The sequence below is a fragment of the Phalacrocorax aristotelis genome, chromosome 23 (genome assembly GCF_949628215.1).
Source record: "Phalacrocorax aristotelis chromosome 23, bGulAri2.1, whole genome shotgun sequence".
Classification (NCBI taxonomy): domain Eukaryota; kingdom Metazoa; phylum Chordata; class Aves; order Suliformes; family Phalacrocoracidae; genus Phalacrocorax; species Phalacrocorax aristotelis.
The window spans coordinates 7,144,221-7,171,968 of record NC_134298.1 but is presented as its reverse complement, the minus strand read 5'-3'; the positions used below and the strand labels follow the sequence as shown (position 1 = coordinate 7,171,968).

Sequence of the window (27,748 nt, the reverse complement as noted above, 5' to 3'; positions counted from 1 at the left end):
ATGCTCGCTCAGTTTCAGCCACTGCCTCTGAGAGGCGAGGAGCAGTTATGTGCAAAATCTGCACGTGAGTATGAATCCAGGGAAAATAACTCCCATCTCTCCAATTTCAAAGTAGACAGTCAAGATGTTAATGCACCTGTTTTCCTGAAAAGTGATGACTGAGAAGAGGCCTGCAGACAAACTTTTTGTTTTGAAGTTGGAAATGCCTGCTCCCTCTGAGAATCCCCTGGGTTTGTGCTACTGGTTGAGTAAACACTGCTTCATACGTAGCCTCCCAGCAGCTTCAAAAACTGTTGGAAGCAGAGCTCTCTCCTTAATGGTTCTGTTACTTATTTCAGGTGACTCTTCTGCTGTCTCCAAAAGGATTTCTGTCCTGACTTTTTCATTTTAATAATTATAATTATGCTTCAGTTGGGGAAGGCTTTTGTAATGTGGCCAGGAAATCCATTTAGCTATTTCTCTTCATGTAGCTTGCTGGATGCCAACACTTAACTCAATTTGCTCTTAAAAGGATTAGTTCAGTTTTTGTCTCTCTGAATCATCCCTCAGCAAGTCACTGTGAAGGTTATTATGGCAGTGCCTTTGCTGAGAATTTTAATGAACTCCCAGTGAAGTGCTTCACAACGGCAAGCACGCTGTGATACAGGAACACCATGGTGAGCCAAATTACAGCGCTCTCGGTGATTACATTCTTGGCTGCAGCACAGCCAGCGAGCGTGTAGCCATGGGTGTGTTGATTTTAAATTTCCTCTGGTCTCGGTCTGCAGACAAGGTCAGAACAAGACTTTTCAGTTCAGAGGCATTTGATTCTGTGACTGTCATATGCAGAACCATGAAACCTGGGAGCTTCCCAGGGCTGGCGGAGCGGTGGAGGAAGAGGCCACCGTTCGTGGCAAGGCTGGTGTAGTACAGCTCGGTGAAACACACCAACAGGCCACTGCATTTCCAGTTTCTCATGTGCAAACAGGAAGAATCTGCTTCTGGATCTGCACTCTACAAATGAAGTAATATCAAATTTATATATAGCAATCACTTGTGACTTCACCTGGGACAAGTAAGAGACAAGCCAGCAGGCCTTATAAAGACAACATATTCTTTGGAGGGTATGATTTTTTTTTTTCCCCCAAGAAAGAATCAAAATTTGAGCGTATGCTCAGATCGATCCCCTCTGAATCCATTACACAGAGAATGGTGTGAGCTGTCTATATCCAGTCCAATTTCAGAGTTCTGTCCTGGAGAACACCTGACACGAATCAGTCCTGGCCCCTGAGAGATGAAGCTGGGACTCTGTCCCTTACAAAAATGGTGTTTGTAGTTCCCCTTTCCCCTCAGCTGTGGTTGACAGGAGATGTGGGAGCTCTGCAAGTCCAACCAGGCCCAGCACTATGAACCCTCTGGTTTGGAAAAGGAGGATGCAGAAGGAAGTTTAAATTGTGTGCTGCTGTTTGCAGGAAGCCTACATTGCTGATCTGGATGCGAAGAGCGGAGCCAGCTTGAAACTTACTATTCTCAACCCCAAAGGCAGGATCTGGACGATGGTGGCTGGTGGTGGTGCCTCTGTGGTTTACAGGTAACAGGGAAAAGGTTTCCAGGGGCAAGGGGGATTTACAGTCCTGGAAGAAAATAATGGATGCAGCCTCTGGAAAGGAGGCTCTTCTAAAGCAATCTTCCCCATGCTGTGACTGTTTGGGACCTCTTCAGAATGACGATGCTGTGCAGATTTCTTACCAAGATGCGGAACGTAGTGTCCCTTAGAGAAAATATAATTCTGGGAGGTTGAGATATGGTTTCTTTTTGACTTGGAAACAAGGTGGCTGAAAGCTGTTTATGGTAATACTGTTGCTGTGGTAGTCACTGAGTTCCCATCATATCTATGAGAGGTATAACAAGATTAATCATGACTGGCACCAAGAGGAGAGCAGCTTTGTTTTCAGCAGACAGCATAATCTCTCTGTTACAAGTCCCAGTTTCCCAGGAATTTGGAATGCTTTATTAAGACCTTTATAGTGACTTAAATGATAACTAATCTCTCAACTTTTTTCTTTTCTTTAACAGTGACACCATCTGTGACCTGGGGGGTGTGAATGAACTGGCTAACTATGGGGAATACTCAGGAGCCCCAAGTGAGCAACAGACCTATGACTATGCTAAGACTATTCTCTCCCTCATGACACGAGAGAAGCATCCTGAAGGTAAGGGAGTTGCTGCAATTTCAAAGATGCTCAGCTGTGGAGCTGCATGTGGGGGAAAAACTGAACAAATCAGGGCTGTTACTATGCTTAGACCTCCCTGGCAGAGCTTTTAATATACTGCTGGCTTCTGAGTAAAATAGTGATGGATTTCTGTCAACGCTTGCTTCAGAGGCAGGACTTGTGTTTTCCCATGTAGCAAAGAGAAAATGTGGCTCAAGAGATTCTTCTCAGAAAAATTCCTGCTTGATACAAAGCTCTTATCTTCCAGGCTCTGCTAAACACAACTTACTGCAAGCTACTGGCTAGTCTGAGCTGCAGCATTGTTTCACTTGGTCCTAAACTGCTTCATGATCTTACAGTACACTGAGTTCTTAAAACAGTTTTATTTCTGCGCGTTTCTTCCTTCAGGTAAAATCCTGATCATTGGAGGCAGCATTGCTAACTTCACCAATGTAGCAGCCACTTTTAAAGTAAGTGACTGTTCAGAAGTATCAGCAAATGCCCACAGTCGCCAACCCCAAGCCGCTCTCCCCAGTTCAGCATTGTGCTGAGGCTGGCAGTGCATCTCCTCCAGGATTTCCTGAGGTGATGGGACAGGGTAAACATCGGGCTGCCAGTTCACCTGTCCTGTACGTTTCTTTTAGGGCATTGTGAGAGCGATTAAGGATTACCAAGGCCCTCTGAAGGAGCATGAGGTGAGGATCTTTGTACGAAGAGGAGGCCCGAACTACCAAGAAGGATTACGTGTCATGGGAGAAGTTGGTAAGGACCAACCATTTCCTTAAGTTTTGTTCTTGCATCTTGTTTCTTCCACCTGCTTTCTGCTGAGCCTTTTCAAGGTTAAATGCTTCACTTCGGCAGAAGTTCATCTTGTTCCTTTTTCCCCCCCAAGGATGACTGTTCTTGTTTGCGTACACAGGGAAGACCACCGGGATCCCCATCCATGTCTTTGGCACGGAGACACACATGACTGCGATCGTGGGCATGGCGCTCGGCCATCGGCCTATCCCCAACCAACCGCCTGCTGCAGCCCACACCGCCAACTTCCTCCTCAACGCCAGCGGCAGCCCTTCGGTGAGTTCCTTCCCCTCCGTGAAAGGGAACGCTTGTGAGGAGCCTCCTGAAGGCAGTGTCCTGTCTGAACAGGCTGGAAACAGCTCTTGGCCACCACTGTATTTGTACAAACCTCTAGGAAAACTAAAGTGACTCTGCCTGCATGGTTTCTCAGGAGGGACCCTCGCTCGTGCAGGAAATGTGACCCCTCAAAACCAACAACATGACTCATGCATCTACAGGGAGCTTGGACATTTAGGGGTTTTCCCTCACTTGACTGAAATGGCCCTATCTCAGAATTAACTTTCTTTGCTTCTCGTTGTAGACTAGCATAGCCAAAGTGACCATCTCCTCCTACACGTGCTGGGCTTTATCTGGTGCGCTGCCCCTTACTGACTTGGCTTCTGAATCTTTCAGACTCCAGCACCGAGCAGAACGGCTTCCTTCTCGGAGTCCAAAACAGATGATATTGCTCCAGCCAAGAAGGCAAAACCAACAGCACCTCTTGGTAAGTCCAGCATTGGAAATGATTGCTAGCAGCTCTCTTCTGCTCCAAAAGACAGAATGTGGACTAGACTAATGCTTTTCTTCTGGATATAAAGGGAATCAATGTTGTGGTACCTGTCTATCTTTGGTTTGAATTCAGTTAAGTGCTTTTTAGGATGTTGGCACTTGTGCTGTTAGCTCATACACAAGGTGTGTCAGAGTTGCCTTGATGTGGGATGTTCCTTTGAAGAGAACAGCACAGTTTGAGAACTCCAGCTTTCCCATGTCCCTGTATGTGAGGCTAGTGGACAACAGGTTAGAGTATCTGTGCTGTGGTTGCTGAACTGAAGCCTGCTTTCCAGTTAAGTGCCTGGGGGTGCTCCCATGGGATGCTGCCAGAATGGCGTAGGTATTCAGAAAGTCCTTCTTGGTATATGCCACAGCTTCCTGGATGAAGGCTCTACAGTCAGTTCAGTAGGAGTTGTGACATGCTCCTCACACGTTTAGGGTCAGTGGTTACTGTGCAGTGTGCTGTGTGGTATAGTGGGTTTTTTTGGCTTGCTTTTTAGTTTTGGTTTTTTGCGTTTTCTTACTGAAGACTGTAGGAAGCTTCTTTAGCATGGTGATATGCAAGAGCTTTGGCAGCCTTTTGCTTGTGTTTATTGGAAGCCTTGTTTGTTAAGAGCATGTTGTATGGGGATAAAACAACTGCAGAATTGGGCAGGGACAGGATGTGGTAACGTCCTGGTCCTCCTCCCTTGAATGTGAGGAGATACTGGCCTCGTTCACAACAGTGTGACAGGATGACAGCAAGATTCAGATCCAGTTCCGGTGAAACGCATCACAAAATCCACTATTGCTCTCTCAGTCGTTGCTCATGCAAAATTCCGTGCACAGTGCTTCAAAAAGAAATCGGAAACACGTGCCACGGAGCTTGCAAGCAACTGCCACCTGAACCTGAAATGTGTTTGTGCTGGGATAAGCAAAAAGTTTCTAGATGGCAAAGTGCAAAATTTGATGTCCAGGTATTTGGAGAGGAAGTACAGTGGAGCGTGCTCCAGTCCGCTTGATTTTTAACAAAAGCAAACCACAAAAGGCCTGTGTGCTGTGGGGAGGAGGGAAGCTGCAGCACCCTGCCACAGGTGCCCTGCTGTTGGGATGACAGCAGCCAGCTCTGTCATCTTGTTGCATGAATGATTCTCTCTTTAACAGATTCAATCCCAGCTTCAAGACCTGGTTCAGGTAGGACACGTGTGACTAGCTGAATGTGCCTGGCCTTGCTGGCAGCTGACTTTTTTAGTTCTTGGTTTTGTTGCTGTTTTTTTCTCTCCAGAAGTTTGCAGTGTTGTCTGGCCCTTCCCTTCGCTCCTGTCCAGCATTTTTAGCTATCACCATATGAACTTTTCATCTGTTTTTCCAAGTGCAGATCACATACTGCTTTGCACAAAACCTTACTGTTTCTGGGGGAGAGAGGGACAGGTCTCGAACAAACTTTAATTTTTCTTCCCTTCCCCCACAATCATTACAGAGAAAAACAGACCTAGGCATATTGTGAAAAGCTCTGTTCTCTTTGCCCTCAAAATGAGGGAATTATTAACCATGCCTATTAACTGGCATTTTGTTTCAAAGGGAAACAAAATAGTGCAGGTGTCGTGCTTATGAGCCTTGGAGGGCACAGAGAAGTCACTGAAGGAACTAAATGTTCTTGTTGCCTTATCAGTTCAGCAAGCCATTAAAGCTTGTGCTCAGTGAAGTTATGGGGACTTTAAGCACTCCTTGAGCTCTGTGCTGGATGAGAAAAAAATGCTGAATCAGGGTCAAAGTAGAGCTTCAAGCCATCTCCCATATCATAAGAGAGACAGCAGATGGGGAACTCTCAGACAAACAGCATCACTCTTCTGGGCCTGAATTTTCCCATACCTATGAATACTAATCTCACCTCCTTGCAGTCACCTGCAAGATAAACGCAGTTTTTCAGAATAGGCAGTTTCCTAGTAAGAAGTCATGTGGCAGCACATCTAAACTGTGAACATGTAGGGCTGAAGAACAGTGACTGATTTCTTGTTAAAGCCTGAAGAACAATATCCTCTTTAATCCCTAATGCTGTTTACCTTTGATTCAAAGCCAAAAAGAAATTAGTGGTAGACTGAGTTGGCATTAGCAGCTGGATCAGCTCTGAGTTCTTACGAGTTTTAAAATGAACTCCGCCTGGAGTCAAAGGGAGGAACTTGATGTTTTGCTGTGACAAGTGGTGTAAATATACTTTAGGCCAACAGTCCATCCTCACTTGCTGAACTGCTGCTTTTCCTGTGACTCTGTCCTCTGAAGCCACGTTTTGGGCCATATATAAGTTCTTGGAGCCATCAGGTTTGTGTTGGATTCTGATCATTAAAAAAACAAACATGAAAACAAAAGCTGAGTATGTAGAGCTCCGTTGCTTCCTTGGTCCCCTCCATTTCCTGCTTTTCTTTTTATTTCCTATCATCCTACTGTGGTGCCCTGACAAATGGAGGAGGCAAACCTCCTGTGGGTCTCCCAGACTGTAGGCCATACCCAAACAAGTAAAACTCAAAGTTCCCTTCCTCTTCAGCTTTGCAGAATAGAACCGTCTGGGAGGAACATGAGTGGCCCATGTGAGAAGAGGAAGAGGCAGTTTTCACTTATCTCTCCTCTCCTACACCAGCTCCCTGCCTGTGATTCAGAACTTGCCCATTTTGTGAAACCCAAAACCTGGCTGTTGTTCAGAATCCCGGGAAGGGGGATGCTGCTTCACCTACGGTTTCTCCCTTAGTTTGGACAGTGTGGCCACTACATCCTGCAGTTCACCTGTTGGGTTCAGTCTGGAGGGAGGGGGAATATGCTTGTCTGGGAGACTTTCAGCAGACATTTGGCACAGTTGCAGCTTTTTGTCTTGCACAGATGTACATTTTGAATGTGTTCTGTTTTGGGGTTCCCCCCCCCTCTGAGCAGGTAAAGCTACAACCCTGTTCAGCCGTCACACCAAAGCTATCATCTGGGGGATGCAGACGCGGGCTGTGCAAGGAATGCTGGACTTTGATTATATTTGCTCCCGGGATGAACCTTCAGTAGCTGCCATGGTCTATCCATTCACGTAAGTAGCGTGTGTTGGCTGCATTATTTTTCTGACTGCTTCCCTCAGATTCTTCTGTCAGCTTCCTCCTCCTCCAGTCTCTGCTGTTCTTTAGTGTAGCTCTGCCCTAGTCTACATCTCTGCTTTCACACCTTCTCCTGTGCTCCCTTCCACCATCAGGCTGGCTTTGCAGACTGCTTCCTTTCTGCCTCAACCATTGATTTCAGGCTGCTCTGTTGAAACAGCTTAATGTTAGCCACGTAATTTAAGTCCCACTTCATGTTCTTTCAAAGGGTGTCCAAATAATGATCCTTCACTCAGCAAGTAAGGAAGGTGTGGCTAGTTGGGCTTTCTTTAACAGCCCACTGGCTTAGCAGACGCAGTAAGGCTACGTAAGGTTTCTTCCACTCACCCACCGTTTGCTGCATGCTTGTCTGAGACATCCTGATTTGTGCCTGCAGCAGCTGGAATTTTCCCCTCCAAATATTAGCCAGAATCAGAGCAGCTCTGCTAAGAGACTAAAGCAGCCTGTCTGTCACGTACCCAAACAAAATTTAAAAAAAAAAAAAAAAATCCTGTTTCTCCTTGTTCCTGTAGCGGCAATAGTTTCTTACCAGGCAGCGAGTGTGTGGATCTTTCAGTGGGCTGGAGAGTTCTCTTGTGGTATTCGCCCTCTTTTACTTTATCCCCACAGCTAACGGGGGTGAGGGAGGCTATTGGGTGTTCAGGGTGCCCTCAGGAGGAACCTCCATAGCACAGCTGTGCACAAGCTGTTTTGTTATCGTACCTTATGAGTGGCGGGGGGTCTCCCTGTCAAACAGGGCAAGTAGCGAGAAGGAAAGGAGTGGCTGTCTGGCCTGCTGCTGAGGCAGTGAGCTGGGAGCACATACAAAGGTCGGAGGTTTGTTTCATTTCTGTGATATTTACAGACATCCAGGATAGCTGATGTCTAATCAACCTCTGTCCTGCAGAGGACTTTGCCTCTTGACAGTTAAATACCTTGTGCTGTTAGTCTGCAGCTCTGATGATAATTGCAGCTCTGTAATATCTTCTCAGCAAGGACAAACCTCAGGGTGCTAAAACTGAGTGCAGGCATAGTCACATTTATAGATGAGTAGCAACCCCTTGCAGTGTCGCAGTTGTTTAATGAAGAAAAAGCAGTAGAGATTAAAAGTTTAAGGTTACCTACAATTATCTGATTCTGCTCGACTTTTTGGAGGAAGCCAGGCTGGCAAAACCTGGAATGTTCTGTTACAAAGGTACCTGTATGGGAACGCAGCCAGTATCTCCAGACTCTTAAACAATTGAACAGTACAGATTTCAGTGAAGTTCCAGTAGCAGCACCTACTGTACATAAAAGAGAACACCTACAGTGAAACTTTCCTTCAGCATGTGTGGGGCAGGGTAGGTAGAGTCTCACTGTAGCAGAATTGGAAAGTTGACGGGCCTCTACGTTGCTGCCCTGGCTGTTCATGGTTTCCTGTTGCCTCAGCCCAGTATTTGTTCCAGCCCAGTAATGCAGCTTTGCATGCATCTCATTCATTACTCTTTCTGTGCCTCATTCTGTCTTCCAGCTTGGAGTAGAATTGAGGCTCTGGTAACTTCACTGTGGGAGAGCTTATTCATCTTGCTGGATGCCTCTGTCCCCATTAGCCCGTCTCCTTCCATATGCTGCTCTGTTCTATACTCTGAAGAACCTTCTGCTGTTAGTATGGTCCCTCCCCATGTACGCTTACTTGCTAGTGAGTCTCACAGTCAGTCTTGGTGTCTGAGAATTGGGGTTTGTAAACTCCTCTATCTGCATGCACCGTATCCCTTCGTCTTTCCAGTAACCTTAAGAGTCAGGGCTCTTTCATCTTCCCCTCCACAGCGGTGACCACAGGCAGAAGTTCTACTGGGGCCACAAAGAAATCCTGATCCCGGTCTACAAGAACATGTCAGATGCCATGAGGAAGCACCCAGAGGTGGACGTTCTCATCAACTTTGCATCTCTGCGCTCTGCTTATGACAGCACTGTTGAAACCATGAATTATCCACAGGTGAGTGGGGGATCTAGAAAAAGCCCAAGAAAAGAAGGAAGATCTTGGCAGCAGGGTGCCAGTGTTTCTTAAACCATGATGACATCAGCAAATCGGCTTGTCTTCCAACATTGTGGATAAATACCTCAATTCTGACTCCTTAGAGAGTCTGAGGCAGATATTGGAGTTGCATAGCAGATTCTAATGCCGGACTTGCAAGTTGTGCAAGAGAAACTCTGCACCTCTGTTAGGAGTGATTACTTTGGGTTGGTTAAAATACAGTGCAAGGGGGAGAAAATAAGTCTCTCAACAGTACATTCAGACTGCTGTGAAGGTGACGGTAGCGTGCAGATCCGTGTGCTGGGCCTTCCTGTGTGAGAGTGCACAGCACGGACCTCCCAGAGGCCTGACAAGGCAGGAGCTGACCTTGCCCTGTGAGCAGCTGTTTGCCTTCTCTCTCCCGCAGATTTTGTTAGGGTGGTGATGCTGGGGGGTGCTAATGGTTTTTTTTAATCTTGATGCAGATCCGCACCATTGCCATTATTGCCGAGGGCATTCCAGAGGCCCTGACACGCAAACTGATCAAGACAGCGGATAAAAAAGGAGTCACTATCATTGGGCCTGCAACTGTAAGAACTGGTGACCTTTTTCCCCTCTTGTCCATCTGCCTTAAACTTGAGATCAGCTTTCTCTGAAGGATGAAGTATATGCTACAATCCATTTGTCTTTAGTCTTATAAAATGCATGTTAGTTTCTCATTTTAAGGTCACGTTACAGTCTTCCATTTGTATAAATGTATAAATACTGATGAGACTGTCTTAGAGGAATGTTCCTAAGTTTCATGTATATTTTGAAGGGCTTTAAATCTTTAATTTTCTTGTAGGTTGGCGGGATCAAACCAGGTTGCTTTAAAATAGGCAACACAGGAGGCATGCTGGATAATATCTTAGCATCAAAACTGTACCGTCCTGGCAGTGTGGCTTATGTTTCACGGTCCGGAGGAATGTCCAATGAGCTCAACAACATCATTTCCCGAACCACTGATGGGGTCTATGAAGGGGTGGCCATCGGAGGAGACAGGTAGGAGTCTGCATCTTCAACAAAGACACCATTTTTTAAAGTCAGTCAACAGAAGAACTGTTAGTAATTTGGAAGAAGAAGGGCAGGTTGGCTGCTAACTTTTATTCTTTCAGAGAAGTTTATGAAATGAATTAAACTTCTACCATTTTCCCTGTATTCTACCCAGATATCCTGGTTCAACTTTTATGGATCATGTCTTGCGTTATGAAGATACTCCAGGAGTGAAAATGATTGTAGTACTTGGAGAGGTGAGTGAGACCAGTTCACTGCTACCTAGAAATACCCAAGTGTTTTGTTTTGGGAACATCTGACCTGGCTGCAAGGATGCTAAATAACAGTTACAGAAAAGTGGCAGCTATTCATACTGGTCTTGAATGTCTGAATTTTTATTTTGTGCTTCTTTAACCAAAAGAAATAGAGTGTATTCTACAGAAAAGCACAGTCTCCCCTACTTTAAAAAAAAAAATCAGATAAGGAGGCTTTGTTCTGAGATTTCAGCTGTTACTTAATGAAAAAGGAGAAAAAAAAAAATCCAAGTGACGCTTCCATGTGCATCTCGGAGCTGGTTTCTACAGATGTGCAGAGTTTTGAACCAGCTCAGCTCGCTCTCTCTCTGCAGATTGGAGGCACAGAAGAGTATAAGATCTGCAGGGGTATTAAAGAAGGTCGTATCACCAAGCCAGTGGTGTGCTGGTGTATTGGTACTTGTGCCACCATGTTCTCTTCGGAGGTATGTGCAAAAATGGAGACAAATGCATGATAGAAGTATATATCTGTGACAGGAAGGAAAAAAGCCAACTTCTCTCATTGTGCCTAAATCTTCCAGGATTGCCAGTCGCAACTTAACATGCAGAAGTTAATAAATGGTAAAAGCTTTTTGTGCTTCTGCAGTCTGCCACTGGAGATTTCCAAGGGCTTCTGCATACTTGTAAAGAGAGCCCAGAGATCCTAGGGGATACAACAGATTCTAACAGCCACCTGCTTCTCGAGTGGGAGTGGGAATGGGAAAGATGCATGTTAAGGAGCTCTGGAGAGCAGGGGAGTTCAGGGAGGAAGAACCTGGAGTGATTCCAGATCAGAAAATGCCCTGCATATTGCAGTACTGGCTGTTCTGTCAGCCCAAATAAGAAGGTAGATGGTGCAGTCACTGGTATTCCTCCCACCAGTTTCCTACTCGGTTCTTTATTCTGTTTTACTTTCTGCAGGTAAACAACTTGCATTCCTTACTGCTGTCTTCTTGTTTGTAGGTGCAGTTTGGCCATGCAGGAGCTTGTGCCAACCAGGCTTCTGAAACTGCTGTTGCAAAGAATCAAGCCTTGAAGGAAGCTGGTGTGTTTGTTCCCCGGAGTTTTGATGAACTAGGAGAAGTCATTCAGTAAGTCACATTAACAGGCCACCTTCAGCAGCGGACAAAAACTGTTAGGGTGCTGATTCCAGCCTGATAAAGGAATATATTCCTGCTTAAGGAAGCAACTTCTATTCATCATGGGTTTTTAAGGTCTAGATTAAGGCCACCTCACTTGCATCTCTTAAAAGGACTTAAGTTAATAAATGGATTCTCTCCCTAGGTCTGTCTACCAGGATCTTGTGGCCAAAAGAGTGATTGAACCAGCTGAGGAAGTGCCTCCTCCAACTGTGCCAATGGATTACTCCTGGGCAAGGGTGAGCTGTGCTGTTTTACTTGCTTTTTGGTTCCTTAGAAACTAGACAGGATGTTTGCTGTGATTCTGGACACTTATGGTGATAATGGTGTTGCCTTGGGGTTTTATCTGGCACTTTACAGTGTTTTCTGTGAGCTCACTGGCTACACTGGTTCGAGGCTGTGGAAGCCACTCTGAGGGCAAGCTTACAGCATCGTTGTTTGACCACTCCGCCTCCTACTGCTCCTTGCTTCTAATGTGGAATGTTTAAAATCCCATCTTTATGCTGTGATTTCAGGAGCTGGGGCTGATCCGCAAACCAGCTTCCTTTATGACAAGTATCTGTGACGAGAGAGGTCAGGAACTGATTTATGCTGGGATGCCAATCACTGAGGTCTTCAAAGAAGAGATGGGAATTGGAGGGGTTCTGGGCCTGCTCTGGTTTCAAAGGAGGTGAGGCAGCTTTTTGTGAAAGCTCCCAAATTCTAGAAGGCTTGAAGTTTTCCTTGGTTTTTAATAGACTTCTAAGCACAAAGGTAACTCTAGGATTCCTTTCCGAAGGTAGATTCATTAGAAATGCCGTCTCTATATCCTCTCCTCTGAGACCACATCAGCATTTCAAGGCTTCATACAGTATGTCTTAGTCTTTGGATAGCACCTTCCACAAGTTTTGTGGTGCATTATGGAAATTTCTCTATCCTAGGCCTATTTCACACTCTCTGACTACTTCCTTAGTATAATTGTCACCTCGACTCTGCAGAGATTGGGGAGTTTACAAACATTTGCTAACCAGCCTACAGGGAAACTTCTGAACGGCAGAAGTTTGCTGCCTTCATCTGATCGTGCTTTCATTAGAGGCACTCTTGGCACTAGCTGGAATCTCTGGCTCAGCAGAACAGGAGGCTCATGGCTCCCCTCAGAGGGGCCCACAGAGCTTACTGATCAGTCAGCTGAGTGTATGCAAACTCAGCCTCCAAAACTGACCCTCAGCTTTGAGCTAAACAGCTGCTGTGGAAGCTGACTAATAATCTGATCTCTAAGAAGGGTACTGGGATGCACTGACGGGTATTGTGACCCTAGAGCTCCCTTTCTCTGTTCTACTTCTTTCAAGCATACACCTAAACCGAAAATCACTGTGCAGTATAACACCAAGTGTCTTGTTATTAATTTTTCTATACCATAAATGACTTCAGTCTCTACATTGCACAGGTTACCAAAGTATGCCTGCCAATTCATTGAGATGTGTTTGATGGTAACAGCAGATCATGGACCTGCTGTATCTGGAGCCCACAACACCATTGTCTGTGCAAGAGCTGGAAAAGATCTTGTCTCAAGTCTCACTTCAGGCCTTCTTACTATTGTACGTACTTAATCTCCAGGAGATTTGGCTTTGCTACTCATCAGTCTGTTCAGGTTTTATTACTATTAATTTAAGGTTTAGATTGGCTGCAGAGCCATGGACAGGTTGTGTCTGTTCACTCATGCTTTGAATTTCTGTTGAATTCAACTCTAATAGCTTGATGCTCTAGGTTTAAAACCTAGTCCATTTTTCAAGTTAGCAAGACTTGTTTGAGTCTAGAAATATTTCATAGTGGCCAAATTGCTGTCAGCATTGTCCCTATAAGATTGCCGAGCCTCTTTCAACACTGACAAGTGAAAATCTAATAAAACAGACTTTAAATAGCATTTCCCCCCACACTTTGCCTCTCGTGGAGATGGTGTTGGCTACATATTGACACTTGTGTTGTTATAAGCAAATACTTTATCTCAAGTGCTTGCCTGACTTTAATTTCATGAATGCCACATTGATGCTTGTTTTGTACCTTAACTGTGGAATCCTTTGCCGTAATTCCCTTTGTGTATCGTACCCAGGGTGACCGGTTTGGTGGAGCACTGGACGCTGCAGCTAAAATGTTCAGCAAAGCCTTTGACAGTGGGATTATCCCTATGGAGTTTGTGAATAAGATGAAGAAAGAAGGGAAATTGATTATGGGCATTGGACACAGAGTCAAATCAGTAAGAAAACTGCGTTAGTACAAACTGGAGGTTTGTCTGGTTTTTTAGAGGGGCAGAGGAGAGGAAGGAAAAAAAAAAAAAAAGAAAATGAGCAACTTGCAGAGGCAGCTATTGACCAAATTCTCAGGACTTAAATCCTAAACCTACAAATAGTAAAGCTTATGGCAAGTACCTGTGTAAGAGGCAGCAACAGTGACTGTAATATGTTCTTAACTTGCAGATAAATAACCCAGACATGAGAGTTCAGATTCTCAAAGACTATGTGAAGCAGCATTTCCCTGCCACCCCACTGTTGGACTATGCACTCGAAGTGGAAAAAATTACAACTTCCAAGGTGAAATGCGCTAGTATTTATCTCCTCTTGAGCACTTTTTCTTACTAGGGGACAAGTGACATGGGGTTAATACTGTATTTTAATTGCACTGCTTCATAAATTGTTGCTGGGGTTCTGTATTTCTATGGGCCAAGTACAACTACAGTTTGGTAAGGCTGTATGCTTTAAATCTGAGGCAGAGCTAGCACACATGATGGGCTGTGGCAGATAATCTCTGTGGTCTGAACCAAATGCAGGCCCATTGTTTTTCCATCATTTGCATTAAGTGTGGCTCCCGCCCAAGTTGCTGAACAGCCTTCTGTATCCCTAGCTTGTGTGCCCACAATTATGGGCAACCCTCAAATTACCCTTGAGGATGGAAGCTGCCAGGTGAACATCATTTGCCACTGTTAACGTCTTTATTGGGGTGTGTTTTCATTTCTTGCAGAAACCAAATCTTATCCTGAATGTAGATGGCTTTATTGGAGTTGCCTTTGTTGACGTTCTCAGGAATTGTGGCTCTTTCACACGGTAAGTAGGTAGTGGGCTGGTTCTCTTGGGTCATGGCCCTATAAAAATGATGGGAGCCATAATGCCAGCTCACGTGGCGCCAGGATTTCAAAAGGACATTGTGAAGGAAACGCAGCCTAGGCTTGGGGGACGGAAGCTTTCACGTTAATTCGGTGTTCCTACTGGCACTAGAGCAGACTCATAGCCTGTCTATGATTGATTCCTTAAATAGATCACTATGAGGAACTATTTAATTTCTTTTCTCTTGCAGGGAAGAAGCAGATGAATATATTGATATAGGAGCTCTTAATGGCATCTTTGTACTAGGCAGGAGTATGGGATTCATTGGTAAGTTTGCCGTCTTTCTGCGCCTTCCCCCTACTAGGGGATGCCCTGCGACTGTGAACATGAGACACGTGAACCTCTGGGGACTCAGTCTGAAACACTAGTTGTGGGAAGAGAGGAATCAAAGTTGTTTCAAGGCAAAGTAAGACTAGGAGGAGGAGCAGAAGTTTTGTAACATAACCCACTTTTGTTTTAGGACACTACCTGGATCAGAAGAGGTTGAAGCAAGGTCTGTACCGTCACCCGTGGGATGACATATCCTATGTTCTACCAGAGCACATGACTATGTGAGAACCTGTAGTATTGCCTCAGAATGTCACTGCAAGAAGACAGAAGCCTGCACAGAGGACAGCCGCAAATGGGACTTTGATGTATAAAGGCCATTGGTACATAGACATTGAGCTGCCCGCTCAAACTGTGCAAAGCAACTGTTTTATAAGAATAGAAACTTACTCTAATAAAAACCAAAACTTGCGATATTCCATGTTCCCTGCTGTATTTAATACTGTCTCACCCTTTTATTATTTTCTATTCTTGTTTCATTTTGTTTCCAGAAAAGATTTTTAAGGGTTTGGGGAGGGGAGTTTTGCTCACAGGCACAGTCTTACTGAACTTGTGGAAGGTCTGTTACTCTGGAACAAGCTGTAACTTTTCCCGGTAGAGGGGGAAGTACCCATCATTCCCATAAGCCGTAACTTGGGCTTTTTTTTCTTTTGTGGTTGGCTGTTTTTCAATTTGTTTACTGTGTTCTCATCTTCAGTCTGATTGTATCCTGAATAGTGGGACCACTGCTGATGTATAACCAATGTTACTCAAACTCTGGTGTAGTAATTTAAAGTGTAAAGTTGTAACATACTGCTGTTAAAACTGTGAAACTACATGTATTCCAGTGTCTGTATTTATGCAAACAATTTCTCATTTACTGTTAGATTGCTGGTGTATGGGATGTCACTCATCCTCTGCAGATGCAAAAATAATCGCAGTAATAACTTCAGCGTCCTACTCATCTGTGTATTGTAACCTAACTCAAATAAATGATACACTACTAATTGATTCTTTTTCCACTTCTCGCTTCTAAAAGTTGGTCCCAAACTGTGTCAAATAGAATGTGTGACAAGCCGGGAAGCAACAAAATACCAAACCTCAGAGCAGTTATTCCTCTTGTGGTACGTGTTCTGGTCGATTTAAGTGGGGGGACCAACACACAGACTTAACTTGTCCTGTTTCAGTGTGCGTTGAGATGAAATCTAGCAAATTAGAGAAGGAAAGTAATCTATAATTGATATAGTATTATACAAGAGTTTAGGAAACTATTATCATGTTGTGTAGTAAACTGAAATAATCAACTACAGCTCACTTCATTCTAGTTAACAAAAAAAAAAGCGTACCTTAGTTGGAGTGAATTCCTCAGGTAAAGTCCCTTCCCTGCAGGTTTGCCTGAGAGTGATGTTAAGGAGAAAAATAATCAAAAATCTAGCTCTCAGCTCTGAATAAGACTAGGGGTGTATTTCTGGTCTGTGGTACCTACGCCGTTTGGCAAAGCGATCCCATTCCCCTGCAAGCGCAAGGCGCCCGGTGAGCTGCCCTTGTGCCAAAGGACAGGGACCACCGGCTCTGGCCGCCGCCCCCGCTGTCACCTCGGGGCCCCCCCAAAGGGAGCTTCCCCCCTGACGGGCTTTTCGCGCTCGCCGGGCAGCAGCGCCCGAGGCGAGGGGAGTAGGAGCCGGCGGTCCCCGCCCCGCCTTCCCCTGAGGCGGGCGGGCCGGGGCGGGGGGCCCTGGTGCGTCTGCTTACTGAACAACGAGGGGGGCACTCACCTCGGTCCCAGCCCTGCTCCCCTCAGGGCAGCCCTTGCCCGCCGGTGACGGCGGCCGGGGCTGAGGGGACGCGGCGCCGCGGCCGCTCCGCCAGTGACAACGGCCGCCATTTTGCCTGCGGCGCCAGCACCGCTTCCCGCCAGGGGGCAGCGCGGCGCGCGGCGCTCTCCCCCGGCGCGCAGGCGCACTGGCTGCAACCCGCCATGTCGGACAAGATGGCGGCGGCCGCAGCCTCTCCTCAGCCGCAGCCGGGCCCGGGTCCACCGGCGGCGGAGGCGGAGGGCGGGGGCTCGCGCGGCGGCGGGGTGGATGGGGAGGTGGAGGCGGAGGAGTTCGGGTGCCCGGCGCACTGCTCCGACCTGGCCTGGCGGCAGAACGAGCAGCGCCGCCACGGCCTGTACTGCGACATCACTCTGGCCTTCGGCGGCGGGCGGCCCGGGGCGGCCCGCGAGTACCGGGCGCACCGCTCCGTCCTGGCCGCCGCCACCGAGTACTTCACGCCGCTGCTCTCGGGGGGCTTCGCGGAGTCGCGCTCCGGCCGCGTGGAGCTGCAGAAGTGGAGCTCGGAGGGCGGCCCCGACCCCGACACGGTGGAGGCCGTCGTTGGCTTCATGTACACCGGCACCATCCGCGTCAGCCCCGGCAACGTCCATGAGGTGCTGGAGATGGCGGACAGGTGAGTGGGGCCCGGGGCCCGGGGGGGGGGGGGGGGCTGGCCGAGGCCCAGCCGGCAGCGACCGCGCCGCAGCATCACCCCTGTTGGTTTGTTCTGCAGGTTTCTGCTGACCCGGTTAAAAGAGTTCTGTGGGGAGTTTCTGAAGAAGAAGCTCAACCTCTCCAACTGCGTTGCGGTTCACAGCTTAGCCCACATGTATTCCTTGAATCAGCTGGCCCTCAGAGCTCAGGATATGATCAGGAGAAACTTCTACAAAGTTATCCAAGATGAGGAGTTCTACACTCTGCCCTTTCACCTCATCAGAGACTGGCTCTCAGACTCGGAGATCACAGTGGACTCTGAAGAAATCCTCTTTGAGACCATTTTGAAGTGGGTTCAGAAAAATCCTGAGGAACGAGAGAGGTATTTTGAAGATCTCTTTAAACTGCTTAGATTGTCTCAGATGAAACCCACCTACCTTACTCGCCACGTCAAGTCTGAAAGGCTGGTATCGAGCAATGAAGCCTGTGTTAAATTAGTGTCCGAAGCTGTGGAGAGTCATGCCTTGCGGTCTGAGAACCTGCAGTCTGGTAATCTACAACATTCCACTTGTCCTGTAGCGTTGTTGCCGCGTTTTGGGCAAAACATGGATGTCATTATGGTGATTGGTGGTGTATCGGAGGGAGGAGATTACTTGAGTGAGTGCGTAGGGTATTTCATCGACGAAGATAGGTGGGTAAACTTACCGCACATACATAATCATCTTGATGGGCATGCTGTTGCTGTGACAGAATCTTACGTTTATGTGGCTGGCTCCATGGAGCCAGGGTTTGCCAAGACTGTAGAAAGGTACAATCCAAACAGAAATATCTGGGAGCAAGTCTCAAATCTAATAACCAGAAAGCATTCTTTTGGCCTTACTGAAGTTAGGGGAAACTTGTACAGTATTGGTGGACATGGCAATTTCAGTCCTGGCTTTAAAGATGTGGCCATTTATAATCCCGAGCAAGACAAATGGCTTAACCTGGAGTCAGCACCAAAGATTCTCCGTGATGTCAAAGCTGTTTCTGTAGAAGACCGGTTTGTGTATGTTGCTGCTCGTACCCCAGTTGACAGTGATAGCGAAGATGGGTTGAGGGCAGTTATTATCAGATACGATGCTGAAACAAGGCAGTGGCAGGATGTGGAGTCTCTGCCGCTCATTGATAATTATTGCTCTTTTCAGATGTCTGTTGCTAACACAAACTTTTACCATACAGCATCGTGCTGCCCCAAGAGTTACCCTATAGATAATGAGGAAGCCAAGATAAAGATCTCTGGCAGGGCCTCGGATGAAATGCTTGAAAGCTTGCCCCCAGAGGTTCTTAGCATTGAAGGAGCAGCTATTTGTTATTATAAAGATGATGTTTTCATCATTGGGGGGTGGAAGAACAGCGATGATATTGACAAACAATACAGGAAAGAGGCCTATCGTTACTGTGCTGAGAGAAAGCGCTGGATGCTTTTGCCTCCTATGCCTCAGCCTCGCTGCAGAGCAACAGCCTGCCATGTCAGAATTCCCTTCAGGTGCTTACAGGGAACACAAAGATACCCTATGCCACAAAACTTGATGTGGCAAAAAGATAGAATAAGGCAAATGCAGGAAAGGCAGATGCAAGAAATACACCGACACTCCCTAAGCTTGCGGAGAATGCCACGCTCACAGATCGAGTGCTAGTTTCTTGAATATCACTCCTCCTGATTAATCTAGGAAATACTGTGCTAAACCATTTTGCTAGGCTTGATATGTCTTTATAAGACATGAGGGTTTTGATTGGATTTGATGCATAAAACCACCATCTTTTCTTAATTTTCAATACATAAGCTCAGAAGTTGAGGATGGATGGGAATTGAGAAACTATGTTAGTCCAACAGTATTACTTAATGGTGCCCAGGGAAGAACTAGCCTGTGTAATGGGCTGTGAAATATCTCCCGGAACATTAAGTCTGTTATTTCTCTCTTCAGATCTTTGTTTTCAAGGATTTCTGTAGAGTTACTCTCTAACAGTCCTATTTTGAAAATCAAAGGTCTCTACCTTAATAATTTAGCTGTTACATTTGTGTGTGCTTGAAAGCACCTGTTTTATTTGCACTTATATATTGACATTCCTTTGATTCACTCCTCCTCAGTGACTAAACTTCACGTAGAGTTGGTGTTACTGTACTTCGCTTTCCCAAGTTGGAGGCAAGTGCAATAGTTACATATGAGAACAAAAGCACAATCTTTCTTTATAAAATTACTTCAGGATGTTTCTATGTGTATCAAATATTTTGTATCTGTATGTTGTAGAGAGGCTGCAAAGTTTATAAATGGATGATTGGTAGAACACAAGACATGCTAAAACAGAGAACTTGAGGCAGTAGGGTTTTTTAGGTGTATCTGAAAATGCTTTGAGTTTGTCTTTGACAGCTTCATTAGAAACTTGGGGCAACGATCAGCCTGATAAAAGGAGTGAAAACCAGCGAAGTAGCAACTCACCAACATGGACTGTTCACTTCTGTCAGTGTGGACTAGTAAGAATTAGATAATTTCACGTTAATAGATTGAAACCTGAGCTACTTCCAGGTCCTTTTTCAAATGTTGCACGTGTTTTAATTCTAGTGAAAAAGTGATCAGAATGCCCACGAGCCTGTTTCCAGCCTGTCTTTGACAATCAGTACCCTTTGCCTTCAGTATACTTTCCTGAGAAACTTAGAGTAGCTGTGCTGCAGCGCTCCTTAACAAACCAGTGCTTGGCCTTCCTCTTGAAGGGAGATAGTTGGCTCTCAGTTACTGATGACAAGAACATTTTTAGAGGCACCTGGAGGTTTTTGCAGTCTTTAAATATTTTCATTTACCCACATGCCGTGGCGGTAAGATTTAACCTGATTTAAATACCTTTTGGCGTTTTGAGGTGGTTTTACATAAACCAGTGCCCTGGTTGGCCCAGGTTTGCTTACTGCTACACCCCCAAGGAACAGAGTGTGGACTATTTCCTTCAGAGCATCACTGCCTCTTGGTTGACTGTCCCACTGAACACTCCTTCTCCCTGATCCAAAGAGCTCCAGGACAGCTTAGGTTACTAGTGGATTCAGTGCATCCTTCCTACCTCCTTTTCTTTCCCATGCTTCCCTTCATTTGAATATTCCAGGTTTTCACTGCAGCTGAACTCAGGATCTTAGCAAAGGGAAGGGGAAAGGGAGGAATAAACAGGGTGTTCCAGAATTTGTGTAGACAAACATTGGAGAATCTGGTTACTGTCGTTGGTTCATATGATTATTTGCTGGTGGTTTTGATGTGGGCATCATCTTTGCAAAAGAACTTCTAAACAGTTTGGTTTTTTGTTTTGTTTTGTTTTTTAATTGTTTAGCTTTCTGAGCTGATACTTCTCATTTTCCAATTCAGCAGGCAGCCTAGATCATATCTGAAACACTGGGTAAGTCTTTCAACCACATAGTGTGTATAGGTTCTCTGATGTGTATGTCCCTTAATGCTCAGCTTTGCAGTTCACTGGCTACTGCTGATATCAATAACTTGTCTTTCTGAAACAGAATAATCTAGCCTTGTTATAAAAAAAAAAAACCAACCCAAAACAAACCTTGAAAATCCTAAGTTTAGTCTCAGTTTACTTATCTGTGGTAACTGTGTTGTGTTTTATTTGCCTGTTGGATTGTTAGGTTAAGTTGTACGATGCTGGCCTAATGTAAGAGAGGAATTAGGTAAACTTGTTTAGGTTTAAGGCTGGTGTTCAGAAGTGCCTGTTACCAAATCGGCTCGTGCAGACCTGAAGGCAAGGGGTTAATCAGTGGAGTCTGTCCCAAATCTGCAAGAGCTGATGGCTGGAATAGTTTAAGAATTACTTCCCCTACATCAGGGTTTGTGAATAGAAGTGTGAAAAAGCCTGACAGCTTTAGTATTAAATCCGCTGATTTAGCTTAAATCTGTGGGAGCTGACTTTAAGGTACTTCACCCAACTTTGCACAGAAACAATTGGTAAGATTTTACGTACTCCACCCCACTGACTTTGCTGTGGGGATTTTTAAGAAACGGTTGAAGGGTGGTAGCATGTCAGACCACCGCAGCTCTGTCAAAGCCCTCTTGTAGTCTGTCAGCGAAGTCTAGGGAGAAATACTAAGATGATTATTTCAGTTGGAGTATGAACTAAATAGTTCAACATGTGGCAGCACGCAACAAAGTTAGATGCAAGAACAAACTTCTTGCAGTCTTTCTTTTTCTAAGCGAAATTGATACTGCACTTACCCGAGAACTTCTGGCTGACATGGAAGCTGTGTATTTTACTGAAGACATTCCACTCAAAGACCGTGTCGAAACAGCTTAGTGTCTGGACAGCCTAACCTGTGAATGCCAGCCACGGTTCTGTGCGTGATGCACTGTGCCTCCGTCTGTTCGTTTGCATGGTGAGTGCTGGGCACTATGAGCAGCACTGGTTTGCTCTAACTTTTGCTATGCCAATTCTATGGAATTTTTAAGTAGTTGGGGTTTTTCTGAGCCTTGACTTCAAGTGGACCAATTGCACTGCACATGGTTTTTAACTGACAAGTCTAACTGTCCATTGTATCACATGTAGGTGTTCGGAAGAATTGCATTATTGACTCTGGCTGTAATTTAGCCCACTAACCTGTGAGTCGCATAACAAATTCCTTGTGGCCCTTGACTGCCATAGCTTGCTGGGTGTTTATAAAATGATCCTATAAACAAAAGCCTGGGAGTTCTTTCCCTGTGTTTATAGTGGCTAGTTAAATGTCAGTAAGATCCTCCTGTGTATTCAGTTAAGTATTAGAGGGCTGACTTCTGGCCTTCCTGACGTAGAAAACCATCAGGTGGAGTTTTTCCTCCTCCTTATGACAATCATACCTCTATACCTGTACTGAGTACGTGCCACAAAATGCATGTTTCCTGTCCTGTCTTTCTGCTCAAAGTATTAGTGGAGTAGGGCACGTCCTGCCTAGACTTGGCTGTCACTGTAGTAATTTCTGGGTGCCATATGTGTACATAATATTTTATAACTACCTGATGTTAGTATGCTGGGTTTGTATGTATTTTTAATAAGATTTTCTCTTGCACATAGTAGGCTACTGCTCCAGAAATGAAGAAAACACACCACCTTCTTAGCATGCATTATGAATAACTATGCCAAGCATTCTGCTATACTATTTCAATATACTTTTTCTCCACTACAGTAAACGTTAAAATCAGAACTATTGGCTCAACTCATGTGTCACAGAATAGACTGACTGCTGCTGACAAACTGAGTCACAAAGAATTGCAACTTTCTAGGTTATTTTTAATACAACCTTGTAACAGTCAACAGTCTTTAAAAAAAAAAAAAAGCAAGCTTAAAATAAGTGGTTTATGGCTTAGATTTATCTTCAGCTACGTCCACATTATGTTAGGGTAGAAATCATATCTCTAATTTGACAGTCCTGAGCGGAAGTCTGATAAAAGAGGTGCTCCAGAGGATCTAATCCTATTACTAATATGAATGTAAAGTGTGGAACTAACGAGATGTTTGATGACCATTAATAGTCAGATACTCCTCATAGGTCCATGTCACTGTGGATCACGGCAGCTGCGCTCTCCCGCCGATATTAATGTAGACTTCAGCAGGTTGCTTGGGGAAGCAGCGCTCCTGTACTTACTTCCAGTAAGGTAAAGTAGTGTGTGTGTGTATAGGGTGTCTGAAACAAATCCTACTGTAATGTTCTTTACTTTAAATACACTGTACTAAAGTTTATTGTAATAAGTGAATTAATGAAAATAAACCTTTTATTTCTCTAGCATTCTGTTGTACCTTTTAGTTTTTAAGTTGCTGTGCAGGCTGGGGCTGATGCATACGTTTTGAGGTGCCTTAGAATGAAGGTATTAAATACTAATATTCTTTTGGCCTGTATCAATTGTTTTTATTTTAGAATAAATCAATACATCCACTTGCTGCTCAGAAGACTTTATTAGCTAAGTGGAGCTGTTCATACAGGCAGGCTACTTGTTGAAGAAATGAACCTGACTTCTTTTGAAGAGTCATCCATGTAGAAGTCTCGCCTGGCGACGTACTCCCTGACGTTAGATAGACCTGGCACCACACAGCAGCTCAGGGCACTACGGTATACACCCATGTCGTGAACGTCGTACCACTCGTTAGCGTTTTCATCGTAACACTCAACGTTGAAAGTAGTAGTAAAACCGTTAAAGCCACCAACCACAAACAAAAGGTCATCCACCACCTCAATGCCAAAGTTGCTGCGAGGATTGAACATGGTGTGGACCGTGCGCCACGTGTTGGCAATGGGGTTGTAAGCTTCCACGCTCCGAAGCCGGTTGACTCCATCAAATCCTCCCACCTGTGAATGCCAAAGGTATGGACTTGAAATAGGCCTTTCCTCACCCGCTGCATCAGCCCAATCGCTTTGCACCCAAGTGAGGTGGTAACTGGCCCTGCCTCCCTGACTTCCGTTTGAGCGTTGCTGAGTGCATGTGGTCTCAGAACACAATGCTTGCTTGCTGCAGACTGCACCCTTGGTCTTTCTGGAGCTTCCAAAGGTTATTCTGTGCAACTGACAGATTTTACACCTCTACAGAGGTTAAATGCAGTATATGGGTAGCATAAACAGGACCAAACAAGTGTTCTGTGCTGCTAATGCTGCTAGCAGCAACAGAAAATAACTTCTTTGCTGCAGCTGCTTAAAAATTGTCTGCATGTTTCTCATAACAAAAATCGTGCGGGTGATAATATTCTCAGGGGGCACATCAACCATTCTGGCTCTGACCTTCTTCCCTAAATCTCACTGAAAAGCAAGTGGCCAGCCGGAAAATCTAGGAGAAGCAGATTAGCAGAAATAAGTACTACATGTGCTGGGAGGTGTTACGGCAGAGGTCCCACCTCTCCCTTACCGCGTACACTTCGTTGCCATACGCGATCACACCTACTCCGCTTCTTCTGCTTCTCATTGGGGCTATAAAGGTCCACTGATTTCTTGTGGCATCGTACACTTCAGCGGTGATCAAGCATTCATTTCCGTTGAACCCACCACATATATACACCTGGTTACAGGAGGGGAAAAAAGATCTGAGCAGGGCGGTTAAATTCTTGGTGGACGAACATGTTGAGGAGAAAATGAAAGAGTATGGATCGGCTGGATTTTTGGGGGTTGGTTTTGGTTTGGTTTTGGTTTTGGTTTTAATGGCGATGGTCATCCTGAGTCTGAAGTAACGAAAGTGCAGGGAGTTGTTCAGGCCATCAGGATTTAGGCCCTTTATTTCCTGAGCTGCATGAAGCAGATAGGCACGGTCTTGACCTGTGGCCGGGAAACGTACTGTCTGGCAGCAAGTGGGCTATCGGTGGGAAGCAGCTCTAGAACGGTTTTACCACTCCTGGCTGCATCTGCGCCACACCAGTCAGCTCCTGCCTCTTACAGAGCTTCGTATCTGTAGCTCCAGGATTTTATGAATAGGGTTTATGTGAACCTTATTCCCGTTTATTTTAAATGATTGGTTGTGTTAAAGGGAGCATTTGTTACCTTTCCTGCTCCCACAGCCTATCTTGCCTATCTAGATGGCACACTCGGAGTGGTGGCTGTGTTTATCACTGGCTGAGCTCCATGGGTGTCCTGACCTTGATACGCGCCGTCTGAAAGGACAGGCGCTTGCTCGCTGTGTAATGCTGCGCACTGGTGTGTGTTTGCTTCCTTGTCCTCCTCACCATACTTCAACCTTAACTACTTTCTGTAATCTCACAGTCCATTTACCTTTTCATGCAGCGTGGTCGCGCTAGCGTCGCTTCTCTGCTCGTGCATGGGGGCGATCAGCGTCCACTGGTTCGTCTCTGGCTCATACCGCTCTGCTGTGTTGAGGCGCATGTATCCATCAAACCCTCCCAAGGCGTAGATGAAGTTGTTGAGAACGGTGACGCTGACGTAGCAGCGCCGCGAGTGCATGGGTGCAACCTGCTGCCATGTTTTCTTAAGGGGGTCAAACCGCTTGACGCTGTTGAAATAATCCACGCTGTCAAATCCTCCGATAACGTAGACAAAGCCTTTTAAATAAGCTGTGCCATGATAGGCAAGGGGGCTTTCTTGCTCACATGTGATGTTCACCCACTTGTCTGCACGGGCATCATATGTCTCAATGGCGTTGGTTGGGCTGCCCCCGCTCCAGCCTCCGATAGCAAACAAGATGGCGTAGGGCAGGCGAGGCCGACTGAGCGGGTTGGTGAAATCAGAGTAGGATGGGCCGTGCATATTGAGGTTGTACATTTCTGTCAGCGTGTTTATGATGAGAACTTTGCACTCGTCGTTGTCCTTCACATAATCGTGTGTTTTGACGTTGTTCATGAAGTATTCTGCTTGCATCAGTGCCAGTCGAACCTGAGAAGCGCAGAGGGGAGGTTAGAATGTGAATGCAGGTGCTGTACATCCTATCCTTCGTGGATAGCTCCAACGCTGGGCGGCTTTGCTTTCAGGCTACAGTCTAGTCCAAACCTTACCAGAGAACCAGAGAATTGAATGTGTAGTTTTTAGCTAGTCCAGAAAAGGGTGTGCAAGGGTAAATCTTTCGATTTCACGGCAGGGAGTCTGCCACTGCTTGGCACAGTGCCTTCCTGTACGCAGACTGACACTGCCCTCACGCCTGCTGCTATTTGCATAGTATAGCTGGTCTAGGCAAATGCTCATAACCTTTGTGTATATAGAGATAATGTCATCCCGTGTGAGCTTTGGCCCTTCCTGGATGTGAGGAACAGTTAAACTTAAGCTCTAAACAAGAGGAAATGTGTACTTAACAGGTCTGCCCCAACCCCAGCGCAGGATCTTCAACCCGCGCCCCAGGGCAGCAGCAGCCTAACGGTCTGACAGCTCACTTCCTTGTGAGCAGCGATAGGAGGCTGCAGTTTCCTCCAGTCTTAGGAGGAAAGCCAAGCGGCTCTGGCTCGGCTGCCCCATGCCAGCCCTGCAGGGCCACCCGGGCCCACGCCGTGTCAGCACTGACCTTGCCCAGCAAGACTGCAATGTGCTGCCTCCTGTTCTGCGGGTCGTGAGCAATCCATTTCAGAATAGCCTCGAATACGGCATCCTCTTGTTTCACGTTGAGCTCATCCTTCTCAATGATGTGCTTTAGCTCGTTGACGGAGAGGTCTAGAAACTCCGTAGACACCTTAGTCATCTCCTCGAAGTGATGGAGGATGAATATGTAGGCTACTTCTCGCAGGTCGGGACAGTGGTAATAATCTGTGAGTCTGCAGATGCCGATGCAATTTTCCAAGCATAGCTGGGATTTTAAGAACTCGCAGCACAGCCTGATGATGCCCATGATATTGAACTGGTCTGCTGCAGTTAGCAAACTTTCAACGTTGTCAGCCGTGATCGGAACTGTCCTGGTGTAGGCGTACTCAATAATGAGCCTCATCATTTCAGGTGAAGTGCCGGGGATTTTATACACCATCTTCTCTGCATTGTTCCAGTTGCTGGTAAATAAAGCCCTGAAAAAACAAAGCAGTGCTGGGGGAAAAAAACCAACTTTTTCTGCATTATCCCCTGTGCTTCTTCCCCAGGCACCAATCTGGGCACTGGCAGTAGCCATGCTGGGAGGCCGCGTAGTTTATTACTTAGTATTTTACTAGCTGGTTGTCTTAAAAAGGAGTCACAGCCTCTGGCTGTGGACAGAGAGCAACAGGGCAAGTGGTCGCCTTGCTTCAACAAGAACACCAGAGAATAACGGTATGTGGGGAGGGAGAACCCCCCGCCCGATGGCAGATAAGCTGGGCTGGCCACGCTCCCAGCCCTGCACCGCACCTGGGAGTTTGTCGGACACCACTTCCAGAGCTGCTGTTAGATACTAGGTTGTGGGTCAGTTCTGGTGTCCGGGCAGGTACTGGGACTGTGGGGGACTGCTGGGTGAGAGGCTTTGTGCTGTTGTAAGTGCTGGAGGTACACTAAGACAATGTGACACAGGCTCGGAACTGCCGTGTGTCCCTGTCCCCGCTTGTTCCAAGCACTGACCTGAAATAGTGACTGCAGCTACAGAGGATGTTCTTGTGAGCGTTGAATTCAATACCATCCACGCTGATAATCACATCACAGAGTTTCCCTTCCAGGCGAAGCTCATTGAAGACGGTGCAAGCCATAGCGCTCATCTTCCTCTCCATGTGTGAGGGCGAGTATCTGGTGGGCACCAAGCTATCACCCATGTTGAAGCCCGAGGCAGTGGAAGGTACTTCTCTCTGAGGCACTACAGGGCTTCATCCTTGCCCTCCCAACATCGCCTCTGGAACCCTGTCTGTCTGGTGGCTCTGGAATACACCCCATAATGAGGTCACAGATGTGGGGGGGACCCAGGACTGGCTGTGAGCCCCCGCACAGGCAATGAGGTCCTGGTCCTTCCAGCTCCCGAGCTCCACTGGCACCCTCAGCCTTTGCTTAACCACAGCCCAAATGACGCTGGACCCCATACCTACGCCCTGTTGTTGGCTGCTCTGAACAAAAACAGCCTTGTGATTCCTCTG

General features: G+C 46.2%; 3 protein-coding genes and 1 long non-coding RNA gene across 10 annotated transcripts in view; 2 read left to right on the top strand and 2 right to left on the bottom strand.

Annotated features, from left to right (window-relative positions):
• The window catches only part of ACLY (ATP citrate lyase), a 30,208-nt gene extending 14,411 nt beyond the window's left edge, over positions 1 to 15,797 (top strand). For 2 of the 6 annotated variants that reach the window (XM_075116600.1, XM_075116601.1), the window contains exons 8-29: positions 1,456 to 1,570; positions 2,056 to 2,192; positions 2,601 to 2,662; positions 2,837 to 2,954; positions 3,112 to 3,266; positions 3,663 to 3,753; positions 4,944 to 4,973; positions 6,702 to 6,843; positions 8,693 to 8,861; positions 9,365 to 9,469; positions 9,724 to 9,920; positions 10,087 to 10,168; positions 10,540 to 10,650; positions 11,168 to 11,295; positions 11,489 to 11,582; positions 11,859 to 12,013; positions 12,770 to 12,920; positions 13,433 to 13,576; positions 13,797 to 13,910; positions 14,338 to 14,420; positions 14,671 to 14,747; positions 14,941 to 15,797. In XM_075116600.1, the coding sequence (XP_074972701.1) occupies positions 1,456 to 1,570; positions 2,056 to 2,192; positions 2,601 to 2,662; positions 2,837 to 2,954; positions 3,112 to 3,266; positions 3,663 to 3,753; positions 4,944 to 4,973; positions 6,702 to 6,843; positions 8,693 to 8,861; positions 9,365 to 9,469; positions 9,724 to 9,920; positions 10,087 to 10,168; positions 10,540 to 10,650; positions 11,168 to 11,295; positions 11,489 to 11,582; positions 11,859 to 12,013; positions 12,770 to 12,920; positions 13,433 to 13,576; positions 13,797 to 13,910; positions 14,338 to 14,420; positions 14,671 to 14,747; positions 14,941 to 15,035 (2,555 nt within the window). In that variant the 3' untranslated portion in view covers positions 15,036 to 15,797. Of the gene's footprint in view, positions 1 to 1,451; positions 1,571 to 2,055; positions 2,193 to 2,600; positions 2,663 to 2,836; positions 2,955 to 3,111; positions 3,267 to 3,662; positions 3,754 to 4,943; positions 4,974 to 6,701; positions 6,844 to 8,692; positions 8,862 to 9,364; positions 9,470 to 9,723; positions 9,921 to 10,086; positions 10,169 to 10,539; positions 10,651 to 11,167; positions 11,296 to 11,488; positions 11,583 to 11,858; positions 12,014 to 12,769; positions 12,921 to 13,432; positions 13,577 to 13,796; positions 13,911 to 14,337; positions 14,421 to 14,670; positions 14,748 to 14,940 lie in introns of all 6 variants that reach the window. The other 4 variants (XM_075116604.1, XM_075116605.1, XM_075116606.1 and 1 more) reach the window with 3 other exon arrangements.
• LOC142067705 (uncharacterized) lies at positions 14,371 to 16,702 on the bottom strand. 2 transcript variants are annotated; one of them, XR_012664129.1, is made up of 3 exons: positions 16,562 to 16,680; positions 16,133 to 16,181; positions 14,371 to 14,458 (listed from the first exon to the last, which is right to left on the bottom strand). It is a non-coding gene; the product is annotated as an uncharacterized LOC142067705 (long non-coding RNA). The 2 variants fall into 2 exon arrangements; XR_012664128.1 differs by lacking the exon at positions 14,371 to 14,458 and adding an exon at positions 15,226 to 15,991 and having other exon boundaries at positions 16,562 to 16,702.
• Positions 16,703 to 16,747: 45 nt separating this feature from the next.
• On the top strand, positions 16,748 to 23,036 carry KLHL11 (kelch like family member 11). Its single transcript, XM_075116614.1, has 3 exons — positions 16,748 to 17,237; positions 17,337 to 20,671; positions 22,800 to 23,036. Exons 1-2 carry the CDS (start codon positions 16,765 to 16,767, stop codon positions 18,931 to 18,933), a joined length of 2,070 nt encoding a protein of 689 aa, XP_074972715.1. The 5' UTR covers positions 16,748 to 16,764; the 3' UTR covers positions 18,934 to 20,671; positions 22,800 to 23,036.
• Positions 23,037 to 23,169: 133 nt separating this feature from the next.
• KLHL10 (kelch like family member 10) lies at positions 23,170 to 27,433 on the bottom strand. The gene is made up of 5 exons (XM_075116619.1): positions 27,246 to 27,433; positions 26,236 to 26,725; positions 24,999 to 25,616; positions 24,145 to 24,294; positions 23,170 to 23,594 (listed from the first exon to the last, which is right to left on the bottom strand). Exons 1-5 carry the CDS (start codon positions 27,431 to 27,433, stop codon positions 23,223 to 23,225), a joined length of 1,818 nt encoding a protein of 605 aa, XP_074972720.1. The 3' UTR covers positions 23,170 to 23,222.
• Positions 27,434 to 27,748: the final 315 nt, after the last annotated feature.